Source organism: Pelophylax lessonae, assembly GCF_965119305.1.
Source record: "Pelophylax lessonae genome assembly, chromosome: 4".
Classification (NCBI taxonomy): Eukaryota; Metazoa; Chordata; class Amphibia; order Anura; family Ranidae; genus Pelophylax; species Pelophylax lessonae.
Window position 1 is genome coordinate 20,591,299 of NC_138771.1, and position 13,290 is coordinate 20,604,588.

The 13,290-nt window shown below is 46.6% G+C and overlaps 1 protein-coding gene across 1 annotated transcript in view; it reads right to left on the reverse strand.

Annotated features, from left to right (window-relative positions):
• The window catches only part of HACD3 (3-hydroxyacyl-CoA dehydratase 3), a 69,647-nt gene that overhangs the window by 27,682 nt on the left and 28,675 nt on the right, over window positions 1–13,290 (reverse strand). Inside the window, exon 5 of the mRNA XM_082253461.1 lies at window positions 7,146–7,197. Within this exon, the coding sequence (XP_082109587.1) occupies window positions 7,146–7,197 (52 nt within the window). The remainder of the gene's footprint in view (window positions 1–7,145; window positions 7,198–13,290) is intronic.

Sequence of the window (13,290 nt, forward strand, 5' to 3'; positions counted from 1 at the left end):
TCATCTCTTCAGAGAAGCCCATCTGGCCCCTACCTAACAACCATACCTTTATTTTCTCCATCAGCCCACCCCCCTCGGTTATTACCTCTTGACCCTCCCTCTTAGATTGTAAGCTCTAATGAGCAGGGCCCTCTGATTCCTAATGTATTAAAGTGTATTTTACTGTCTACCCTCAAGTTGTAAAGCGCTGTGTAAACTGTCGGCGCTATATAAATCCTGTATAATAAAAATAAGTGAAGTTACTCTAATATAGAGAGACAGAACACAGAACAGGAAGCCAGGCGTCAGTGAAAGGAGAACTCTTATTTCCTGAAGATCAGTGTGACATCTATCTTCTCTGACCCATTCACATCAGCTGTGATAGAAAATGTAAAACTCTGTATAAACTGTACTCAGTTTTGTACGCTTTGCTAATGTATTGCACACAGCACGCATATTCTTCACACGGCTCTAACACTGGTTTGCTCACCATCATCCTTTTCTTTTACATATTCACATTCTTTAGACCCAGATAAGAAACTATTCTTCCTATAGAATGTCCCTTGTTACCTTAAAAGTACCGTATATACTCGAGTATAAGCCAACCCGAGTATAAGCCGAGGCCCCTACTTTTACCACAAAAAGATTGCTTCTTACTGTTCTAATCTGTATATTACTCATCTTTAGACTATCTATGTATATGTATTGCGAATGTGCTCAAACAGCTGGAGCCTGACGAAACATTGGTAGCGAAACGCGTAGTTCCAGCAACAGTTTGATCTACATGTGGCCCCTGCGGGCTCACCAATAATGCAATGATCCGATGGTCTTCTGTATGATATATGTCATTTCTGCTATAATCACATGTACTGTAATGTAAGGCATGTATGCCTTTTTAATGTATATTTAATACTATTTGTTATCAATTTTAAGAGAATTCAATTTTTTAAACATATTTTCCAGAGGCACATTTAAATCCCCTTGGGTTCTAACTCTACCCATTTGGATAGATTTGGAACCCCCCCCCCCCCCCCCCCTCTCTCTACATTTTTGCTTCTATGGGGAAGGTGCCAATATATCCTAGGTTCTTTTTTAAAGCCAATCTCTCCCCCTGCACAACCAGGTTTTTTTTCTTCTTGGGAAAGTGCATGTGATCAGCACAGGGCCAATCAGCACTGTCCAGACAGAGGGTCAGGGGTCCTGCAGCCTCATGGGACAATAGGAGAAAAAAAAAAAAAAAAACTTCTCCTACAAGCTTTAGAGAGGTTGTAAACTCTATGGAGAAAAAAAAACATGCAGGACAAAAGGCATAATGAGCTAGTATACATTGCATACTAGCTTATTATGAAATATTTACCTTAAAACTAAGCCCTCCATGGCGCCTGCACACTGCTGACATCTTCCCCGGTGTTACTTTCGGGTTCGTGGTCTCCAGCGCTAAGTGGTCGGAGCCGCGGTGACGTCACTCCTGCGCATGCATGCGGGAGCCACCAGTCACGGCACAGGGCTCTGAAGAAACGGGCAAGGGAGGCCGATCCTTGAGAGTGCATGCGGCGAGGACATCATCGGCGGCATATATAGCAAGTATCTCCTGAGCGGTGAAAGTTTAGGAGATATTTACAGTACCTAAGTCTTATTATATGATTTCCTATAGGTACCAACAAACCAGGGACGTTTACTTCCTCTTTAATCAGACACTGATAGAAGTCACAAGGCTGCTATATACTGCTGTTCAGAAAAGGTATTTAGCAGTTTATATTTACTAAAATAATTGCATTTCCATGTTCTGTGTACTGTGGGAGACCAGACCTAGTGACTGCAGGCTCCTGGGGAGAGCAGACCTAGTGACTGCAGGCTCCTGGGGAGAGCAGACCTAGTGACTGCAGGCTCCTGGGGAGAGCAGACCTAGTGACTGCAGGCTCCTGGGGAGAGCAGACCTAGTGACTGCAGGCTCCTGGGGAGAGCAGACCTAGTGACTGCAGGCTCCTGGGGAGAGCAGACCTAGTGACTGCAGGCTCCTGGGGAGAGCAGACCTAGTGACTGCAGGCTCCTGGGGAGAGCAGACCTAGTGACTGCAGGCTCCTGGGGAGAGCAGACCTAGTGACTGCAGGCTCCTGGGGAGAGCAGACCTAGTGACTGCAGGCTCCTGGGGAGAGCAGACCTAGTGACTGCAGGCCTCCTCTGGGAGAGCAGACCTAGTGACTGCAGGCTCCTGGGGAGAGCAGACCTAGTGACTGCAGGCTCCTGGGGAGAGTAGACCTAGTGACTGCAGGCTCCTGGGGAGAGCAGACCTAGTGACTGCAGGCTCCTGGGGAGAGCAGACCTAGTGACTGCAGGCTCCTGGGGAGAGCAGACCTAGTGACTGCAGGCTCCTGGGGAGAGCAGACCTAGTGACTGCAGGCTCCTGGGGAGAGCAGACCTAGTGACTGCAGGCTCCTGGGGAGACCAGACCTAGTGACTGCAGGCTCCTGGGGAGACCAGACCTAGTGACTGCAGGCTCCTGGGGAGACCAGACCTAGTGACTGCAGGCTCCTGGGGAGACCAGACCTAGTGACTGCAGGCTCCTGGGGAGACCAGACCTAGTGACTGCAGGCTCCTGGGGAGACCAGACCTAGTGACTGCAGGCTCCTGGGGAGACCAGACCTAGTGACTGCAGGCTCCTGGGGAGACTAGACCTAGTGACTGCAGGCTCCTGGGGAGACCAGACCTAGTGACTGCAGGCTCCTGGGGAGACTAGACCTAGTGACTGCAGGCTCCTGGGGAGACCAGACCTAGTGACTGCAGGCTCCTGGGGAGACCAGACCTAGTGACTGCAGGCTCCTGGGGAGAGCAGGTATAGTGACTGCAGGCTCCTAGGGAGACCAGACCTAGTGACTGAAGGCCCCCCTTTTATCTCTCCACATTTCCCACCTGGAGCCCAGCCCCATCCCAGGAATCCCTGTCAGAAAACGGCCCTCGATTGGCAAACCTGTGGGACACCTACATCCCCTGGGGCACTACACTGTTTACTGGACAATCCGTGTAACCCTGCCAGATCCCTGGCACCTTTAACCCACGAATACCGGCCCAAGTTCGGCCAACATGTGGGACACTCACACACACCTCCCCTGTGATACTACACTGCTCATTGGAAATCCAGTGCATCTTTGCCAACCTCTGGCACTTCCAGCCCGTGCATACCATAGTCCTGTCATTGACACTGGTTACCTATGTTCCCCCCTCATACCGATCATCCACACGGTTTATTCTAGGCACTAAGCCTGAGGGATCTCTCTACCAGTGCCTTCCCCCCCAAAAGACAGCCGATTGATTCATTGCAATCTATATGTATACATCTTATTGTACTGTACTGTTTGATTCACTGCAATCTATATGTAACTTATACATCTTACTGTATTGTATGGTTGATCACATGACGATCATTTTTACCACCTCTCACTACGTTGGTTGCAACACGAGTGTTATTCTTTATACACCCTTATTTGCACTAACCACACCTCTGTACTCCTCTGCCTGAACCATAGTCTAAAACTGTATTATTTACACCAATAAAACACATTCTATTTGACCAACTCATGACCCTGTGGTTTCATTATCCATCCTCAAAATGCTCTTTTTTACTGGTCCCTTCTAGTATAGCTTTTTTTCTGCCCACGTCCTAGAGCCAGGGGAAGGACCGCTATACTTGCGGTGTCACCAGGGATATCATACCCAACTATTTCAGCTAGACCATTTTCCCCCTTTTTTTGTATCCTGGGGACAGCAGATCTAGTGGCTGCAGGCTCCTGGGGAGAGCAGATATAGTGGCTGCAGGCTCCTGGGGAGAGCAGATATAGTGGCTGCAGGCTCCTGGGGAGAGCAGATATAGTGGCTGCAGGCTCCTGGGGAGAGCAGATATAGTGGCTGCAGGCTCCTGGGGAGAGCAGATATAGTGGCTGCAGGCTCCTGGGGAGAGCAGATATAGTGGCTGCAGGCTCCTGGGGGAGATCAGATATAGTGAATGCAGGCTCCTGGGGAGACCAGATATAGTGAATGCAGGCTCCTGGGGAGAGCAGATATAGTGGCTGCAGGCTCCTGGGGAGAGCAGATATAGTGGCTGCAGGCTCCTGGGGAGAGCAGATATAGTGGCTGCAGGCTCCTGGGGGAGATCAGATTTAGTGACTGCAGGCTCCTGGGGGAGAGCAGATATAGTGGCTGCAGGCTCCTGGGGAGAGCAGATTTAGTGACTGCAGGATGGGTTTAGTAACACTTTATGGTTATATAACCTTCAAATGCACCGAATAAATAAAACACTCATTTGGAAAGATGCTGAGTGTATCTATCGGTGTCTGTTGCACATTGCTGTAGTTATTCATTTGTAACCATTGATCAATATTAGAATAGGAGTTGCCTAGCTATGCAATTTCCAAGACAGCTGTTAACTTAAAAGAGACAATGTAACTAATCCCCTTCCCCTTATCCTTACCTTACCAGCAGTCCCCTCCCCCACAACTGTCCACATTACCCACAAGGTCTGGATATGGAGAAGTATATATGATCTCCTCCCTGCGTCAGTCCCCAGGGCTATCAACCATCTGCTAGGCCTGTATATCACAATTACACCATCACAGGGAGGTACTGTGGGTGTGCAATAGTTGTAGAAAGTGCCACATCCTAATTGATAATGAAAGAAGTCCATGGAAAACATGGCTTTTATAGGCACCAAGTAGTTAAAATAATTTTATCAACACCACCAATACGATCGGGCGCCAACAGTTTGTGTGCATCTTATCACAGGGATAAGTTAGAGCCAACCGCCCATAGCAGCTAGAGAGTATCCTTGGGATGGGAAACCGCAATTTAGGACAGGTTGCTGCACTTGTGGTTCAATCCAGTGAGATCAAAATTAGAAGACTCAACCAGCTTGCATGTAAATGATAAAACCATTACAAAAGTCATAAAATCTATTCATGAAGAATGATAAGGAGGGGACAGTGAAGTATAGTCCTTACTATAGTTGGACGGCCCCTTATTCTTCATAAATATATTTTATGACTTTGTAATAATGGGATGTTTGACTTACCGTAAAATCCATTTCTCTGATGTTCATTGACGGATACAGCTTCCGTCATTCTTGACCATTGGGTTATGCTGCCCCCTACAGGAGTAGGACACTAGGCAGAATAAACTTCTGCCTACACTTATGGGCAGTCCCAGGGGTATACTCCCTCTTCCTGCTATAGTCACTCAGTTTTTTTATAGAGATTTGGAATAAAATTTATTTTTTTTATCCATACTGTTGTCACCGTCCTTCTCTGGTACCAGTAAAGTCCAGTAGGTTCCTATTAGTTTCTTGGCTAATAAATGGTTTTAATCATTTACATGTAAGGGGGTTAGCCATTTTGGCCTATGCCAACCTCCCTTGGATTCAGCCCCCACCCCCTGCAGCCTCCGACCATGTCCTGCTCCCCCGCCTGCAGTCTTTGAGCAGCTCCCGCCCCCACCTCCAGTCTCCAACCATCTCCCGCACAACCCCCCACTTCATCTCCCGCCCCCTGCCTGCAGTCTCTGACCATCTCCTGTTCATCCCCACCCCTTGCAGCCACTGACCGTTTTGACCTTTGGCCAACCTCCCTTGGATTCAGCCCCCCTTCCCCGCAGGCTCTGACCATCGACTCCCACCATCACTCCCCCCCCCCCCCAAGCCTCTGACCATCTCCTGCTCCCCCGCCTGCAGTCTGAGCATCTCCCGCCCGCACCTCTAGTCTCCAACCTACTCCCGCACAACCCCATGCTTCAAGTCCCTGACCATCTCCCGCCCTCTGCCTGCAGTCTCTGACCATCTCCTGTTCATCCCCACCCCTCGCAGCCACTGACCATCTCTTGTATCATGTTCATAGTCTTTGAGAATATCCTGTGGTGTATCTGCCATCTCTCTGACACTAATCACTAAATTGTATGTGTGGCCCTTTGATGTTGTCAAGGACCGTACCTCAGGCCCCCCATATGATGAAAGTTGACCACCACCGCTTAAAAGGTATAACTAAAAAGGCAACATTTTATTTTTCTTATTTTAGGATAGAATAGAAAGGGATTAGAACATCTATCCTTTTTTATTGCGGTTGTGCCTCCGTTAAGGCGATTCCCCCTCTATGTCTTGTTTACCATTAAATTTTGGGTTGTACCCAGGAAAGCAATAGAGGGGAAATCTTACAATGGGGACACTAGTACTGGTGATCTGGGGGTCCTCAAGGAATTTCCTTAATTTGCAGGGATTTCCTCTCACTTCCTGTTTGGCTATGGGACAGGAAGTAAAGGGAAATCTCCGCAATGGGACACAGATGGTAGAGAAAAAAAAAAAAAAAAAAAAGGACAGGGGTTATAACCCTCTGCTCTATCCAAAATGAAAAAAAAAAAATGTTTGCCCATAGTTCTACTTTAAGCCACGATGTTTAGGCTTTTGACCATACAGCGTACCTCTTATGCTGGCATATCTATTGCACCCCCACCCCAGCTTGAGGAAGCTCCACAGACATAATGACTGTTGTCTGATCTGAATGAAATCTGATCACAAGATAAGAGGATTAAAGCGGTTGTATACTGCCTAAAAAAAAACAAAAAACAAAACAAACCCTGTAAGACAAAAGGCATAATGAGCTAGAATGTACTTACTACATGAAAATACTTACTATGAAATACTTACCTTAAAACGAAGCCCCAACACGGACACCCGGACACCGCTGAGGCAGCTGACATGCTCCCTCGACGTCTCTTCCAGGTTCTGCGGCTCCGGCGCTGTGAGTGGCCGGAGCCACGATGACGTCACTCCCACGCATGCACGTAGGAGTCACTTTCCGGCAGGTGCCCGGCAAGGAACTCTGAAGGTCCGCCGGACCATCAGGAACTCTGAAGGTCCGCCGGACCATCAGGAACTCTGAAGGTCCGCCGGACCATCAGAGCGCATACGCCGCTAGCGTCAGCGGCTGCATGCAGGGCAAATTTCTCCTAAACCTGCCGGTTTAGGAGATAATAATTGTACCTACAGGTAAGCCTTATTATAGGCCTTATTATAGGCTTACCTGTAGGTAAAAGAAAAAAAAAATGAGTATACTACCACTTTAATATCTCCAGCCAATGGAACAATAAAGAATACACATTTAATTTTCTGTTACTCCCCTATGACTTACGATCTTCGCGGATTCTGGACTCTGCCCTGATCTTTGTTATCCTTTCTTCTTCCTAAAAACATGAAAAGCGAGTTAGAAAAAATTCCAACACTGGAGCAAATTTACTGATGAACCGATCTAAATGCGAGCCAGCATCCTCCAGCCCATCATCCTTGATCTGAAAATTGAAGAAGGTGGGGGGGGGGGGGGGAGCAGAAAATGGTTGGGTCAACAGCAGTTGCATCCAATGAGATGCAGCCGCTGTTCCGAGTGTTCTAACAGCAGTGGGTGTCGGCTATCAGGATACAATAGCCAGGAGGGGAGATTCATCTATACAGGATTTACTAAAACTGGAGCACTCACAATCTGGTGCAGCTGTGCATGGTAGCCAAACCGCTAAATTCAACTTCTCCAATGAAGCTTTGGCAATAAAAGCTGGAAGCTGATTGGTTTCTATGCTCAGCTGCACCAGATTTTGCACTCTCCAGTTTTAGTAAATCTACCCCACTGTCGAGCATGGATGGGGGAATTCAGTGATTACTCTTGTTCAACCCTGAGCAATCTTACAGTATATGACCCGCTTTAGGGTGGCTCCATCATTCTACAGAGGAGCAACAGGGACACCTTTGGACAGCAGCATTGACAGCCTGGGGGGGGGGGGGGGGGGGGGAGTGTTCGATGGACTAGAAGATTTAAATTAACTTGACTAACAAATTAACCACTTTTGAAGTGGAAGGTTTAACCCCCTTAAAGTGGCTTTAATTTAACCACTTAAGCCCCGGAAGATTTTACCTCCTTCCTGACCAGGGCCTATTTTGCGATTCGGCACTGTGTGAATTTAACGGACAATTGCGCGGTCATGCGACGCTGTACCTAAACGAATTTGACGTCCTTTTTTTCCCCACAAACAGAGCTTTCTTTTGGTGGCATTTGATCACCTGTGCGATTTTGACTTTTTGCGCTATAAACAAAAAAATAGCGTCAATTTTGCAAAAATAACAATATTTTTCACATTTTTTTTATATGAAATTCCCCCCCAAAAAAAAAAAAAGTAAAAATCAAATTTTTTTTTAACATTTTAGGCCAATTTGTTTTATGCTACATATGTTTGGAGAAAAAAAAAAAAAAAAAAAAAAAAAAAATCGCAAAAAGCGTATTTTGATTGGTTTGCGCAAAAGTTATTGCGTTTACTAACAAAAGGGAAAGATTTTTGTCATTTTTGTTGTTATTTTAACGCGTAATGGCGGTGATCTGCGATTTTTATTGCGGTACTGCGAAATTGCGGCGGACAGATCGGACCCTTGACTGACATTTTTGACACTTTTGGGGGTACCAGTGACATTTCTACAGTAATCAGTGCTATACATATGCACTGTTACTGCAAAATGACACTGGCAGGGAAGGGGTTAACTTTACTGGGGAAGGAGGGGTTAAGTGTGTCCCTAGGGGCGTGATTCTAACAGTGATTGGACATGGCTACTGGTGTAGGAACAGTGATTAATGGTCCTACATAGTAGAACCGTATGATCACTATTCATACACAGGGGAGAATGACAGGCGGCTTTGTTTACATTAGCCGCCTGCCTTTCTCCCTTCACGGCGGACAATCGGACTTCCCAGGGAACGAGCCGGGGAGGGGGCGCGCCTCCGCGGGCACGCGTTAGCCCGCTATTGCCTCACAAGCAAGTGACAGGCTAGTGACATACCCATACGTCACTTTGCCTGGCCGGGGCTGACCGCCGCAGTATATGTACTTGCGGCGGTCGGCAACCGGTTAAACCCCCGGGTACCGTTTCTATCTATAGGTAAGCCTATAATAAAACCTATAGGTACTGTAAGTATCTCCTAAACTTGCACCGTTTAGGAGATATTTACATTGCATGCAGCCTTTGACATAATCTGAAGGAACAGCCGCCCGCACCGTTTCTTAAGAGCCCTGTGCCATGACTGGCGGCTCCCGCACGCATGCGTGGGAGTGAAGTCACACGGCTCAGGCCAGTAGCACAACCGGAGTCCGCAGACCAGGAAGGAAGATGGGCAAAGATAGATGCGGCCTCAAGCGGGGACAATGCGGGCTTCATTTGCACGTGTCACATAATGTACTAGTATGCAATGCATACTAGCACATTATGCATTTACTTGGCAGATAAACAAAAAATGCTTTTGCGATATGGCACTGCATTACTTTAGCTGACATTTGCGCGGTCGTGCAACAATGTACCAAAATAAAATTGATGTTCTTTTTTTCCCACAAATAGAGCTTTCTTTTGGTGGTATTTGATCACCTCTGCGATAAATGTTTTGTGCTAAAAAAAAAAAATAAAAATAAATGTTCATTGACAGACAGCTCCTGATCTTCCTAACCACTGGGTTATACCACCCCCTACAGGAGTGGGACGCTAGGCAGAAAAAAAAAAAATCTGGCTACACCTATGGGCAGTCCTGAGCCCAGCGCTCTGTGTATTATGCAGTCCTGAGCCCAGGGCTCTGTGTAATATGCAGTCCTGAGCCCAGGGCTCTGTGTAATATGCAGTCCTGAGCCCAGCGCTCTGTGTATTATGCAGTCCTGAGCCCAGCGCTCTGTGTATTATGCAGTCCTGAGCCCAGGGCTCTGTGTAATATGCAGTCCTGAGCCCAGCGCTCTGTGTATTATGCAGTCCTGAGCCCAGCGCTATGTGTATTATGCAGTCCTGAGCCCAGCGCTATGTGTATTATGCAGTCCTGAGCCCAGCGCTCTGTATTATGCAGTCCTGAGCCCAGCGCTCTGTGCATTATGCAGTCCTGAGCCCAGCGCTCTGTATATTATGTAGTCCTGAGCCCAGCGCTCTGTATATTATGTAGTCCTGAGCCCAGCGCTCTGTATATTATGTAGTCCTGTGCATGCAATGCCAAGCTGCGGTTTTCAAAGCAGGCAAAGTCCTTTCTTGTATTAAGAGAGGCATGAACTTTAGAGAGTTAAATATAATTTTGCCCCTGTACAAATCATTAGTAAGACCTCATCTGGAATATGCAGTTCAGTTTTGACAACCAGTTCTTAAAAAGGATATCAGGGAACTGGAGAAAGTGTAGAGAAGGGCAACCAAACTGATAAGAGGCATGGAGGAGCTCAGCTATGAGGAAAGATTAGAGGAACTGAATTTATTCTCTCGAGAAGAGGAGGTTAAGGGGGATATGATCAATATATATATATATATATATATATATATATATATATATATATATATATATACATACATACAGTGGGTACGGAAAGTATTCAGACCCCCTTAAATGTTTCACTCTTTGTTATATTGCAGCCATTTGCTAAAATCATTTAAGTTCATTCTTCTTCCTCATGAATGTACACATAGCACCCCATACTGACAGAAAAACACAGAATTGTTGACATTGTTGCAGATTTATTAAAAAAGAAAAACTGAAATATCACATGGTCCTAAGTATTCAGACCCTTTGCTCAGTATTTAGTAGAAGCCCCCTTTTGATCTAATACAGCCAGGAGTCTTTTTGGGAAAGATGCAACAAGTCTTTCACACCTGGATTTGGGGATCCTCTGCCATTCCTCCTTGCAGATCCTCTCCAGTTCTGTCAGGTTGGATGGTAAACGTTGGTGGACAGCCATTTTTAGGTCTCTCCAGAGATGCTCAATTGGGTTTAAGTCAGGGCTCTGGCTGGGCCATTCAAGAACAGTCACGGAGTTGTTGTGAAGCCACTCCTTCGTTATTTTAGCTGTGTGCTTAGGGTCATTGTCTTGTTGGAAGGTAAACCTTCGGCCCAGTCTGAGGTCCAGAGCACTCTGGAGAAGGTTTTTGTCCAGGATATCCCTGTACTTGGCCGCATTCATCTTTCCCTCGATTGCAACCAGTCGTCCTGTCCCTGCAGCTGAAAAACACCCCCACAGCATGATGCTGCCACCACCATGCTTCACTGTTGGGACTGTATTGGACAGGTGATGAGCAGTGCCTGGTTTTCTCCACACATACCGCTTAGAATTAAGGCCAAAAAGTTCTATTTTGGTCTCATCAGATCAGAGAATCTTATTTCTCACCATCTTGGAGTCCTTCAGGTGTTTTTTAGCAAACTCCATGCGGGCTTTCATGTGTCTTACACTGAGGAGAGGCTTCCGTCGGGCCACTCTGCCATAAAGCCCCGACTGGTGGAGGGCTGCAGTGATGATTGACTTTCTACAACTTTCTCCCATCTCCTGACTGCATCTCTGGAGCTCAGCCACAGTGATCTTTGAGTTCTTCTTTACCTCTCTCACCAAGGCTCTTCTCCCCCGATAGCTCAGTTTGGCCGGACGGCCAGCTCTAGGAAGGGTTCTGGTCGTCCCAAACGTCTTCCATTTGAGGATTATGGAGGCCACTGTGCTCTTAGGAACCTTAAGTGCAGCAGAAATCTTTTTGTAACCTTGGCCAGATCTGTGCCTTGCCACAATTCTGTCTCTGAGCTCTTCAGGCAGTTCCTTTGACCTCAAGATTCTCATTTGCTCTGACATGCATTGTGATCTGGAAGGTCTTATATGGACAGGTGTGTGGCTTTCCTAATCAAGTCCAATCAGTATAATCAAACACAGCTGGACTCAAATGAAGGTGTAGAACCATCTCAAGGATGATCAGAAGAAATGGAAAGCACCTGAGTTAAATATATGAGTGTCACAGTAAAGGGTCTGAATACTTAGGACCATGTGATATTTCAGTTTTTCTTTTTTAATAAATCTGCAACAATGTCAACAATTCTGTGTTTTTCTGTCAGTATGGGGTGCTGTGTGTACATTCATGAGGAAGAAGAATGAACTTAAATGATTTTAGCAAATGGCTGCAATATAACAAAGAGTGAAAAATTTAAGGGGGTCTGAATACTTTCCGTACCCACTGTATATATATATATATATATATATATATATATATATATATACACACACACATACATACATACATACATACACACACATAAGGGGGATATGATCTCCTATATAAATATATAACGGGGGATAAATACATAAGGGAGGGATATGATCACCATGTATAACTACATGAAGAGGGATATGGTCTCCATGTATATGCACACAAGGAAGGATATGATTGCCATGTACAAATATAAAAATGATTGCCACGAATAAATACATAAGGGGGGATATGATCAACATGTATAAATACATAAGGCGTCCATATAGTGAACTTGGTGTTGAGTTATTCACTTTAAAGTCATCACAGAGGACAAGGGGGCACTCTTTATGTCTTGGGGAATAAAATATTTCATCTCCAAATACAGAAAGGTTTCTTCGCAGTAAGAACTGTGAAAATGTGGAATAGACTCCCTCCAGAGGTGGTTCTGCCCAGCTCAGTAGATTGTTTTAAAAAAAGGCCTGGATTCTTTCCTAGGTGTACATAATATAACTGGGTACTAATGTTTTTAGGTAAAGTTGATCCAGGGAATATCCAATTGCCTCTCGGGGGATCAGGAAGGAATTTTTTGCCTTCCTCTGGATCAACTGCGGGTAAAGGATTGTGTATATGGAATTGTATGGTTGCGTTTTCTTTGTTTTTATTTGTTGAGCCAGATGGACTTGTGTCTTTTTAAACCTGACTATGTAACTGCAGTCCCGAGCCCAGCAGCGCTCTGTGTATTATGCAGTCCCGAGCCCAGCGCTCTGTGTATTATGCAGTCCCGAGCCCAGGGCTCTGTGTATTATGCAGTCCCGAGCCCAGCGCTCTGTGTATTATGCAGTCCCGAGCCCAGCGCTCTGTGTATTATGCAGTCCCGAGCCCAGCGCTCTGTGTATTATGCAGTCCCGAGCCCAGCGCTCTGTGTATTATGCAGTCCCGAGCCCAGCGATCTGTGTATTATGCAGTCCCGAGCCCAGCGCTCTGTGCATTATGCAGTCCCGAGCCCAGCGCTCTGTGCATTATGCAGTCCCGAGCCCAGCGCTCTGTGCATTATGCAGTCCCGAGCCCAGCGTTCTGTGTATTATGCAGTCCCGAGCCCAGCGCTCTGTGTATTATGCAGTCCCGAGCCCAGCGCTCTGCGCATTATGCAGTCCCGAGCCCAGCGCTCTGTGCATTATGCAGTCCCGAGCCCAGCGCTCTGTGCATTATGCAGTCCCGAGCCCAGCGCTCTGTGTATTATGCAGTCCCGAGCCCAGCGATCTGTGTATTACGCAGTCCTG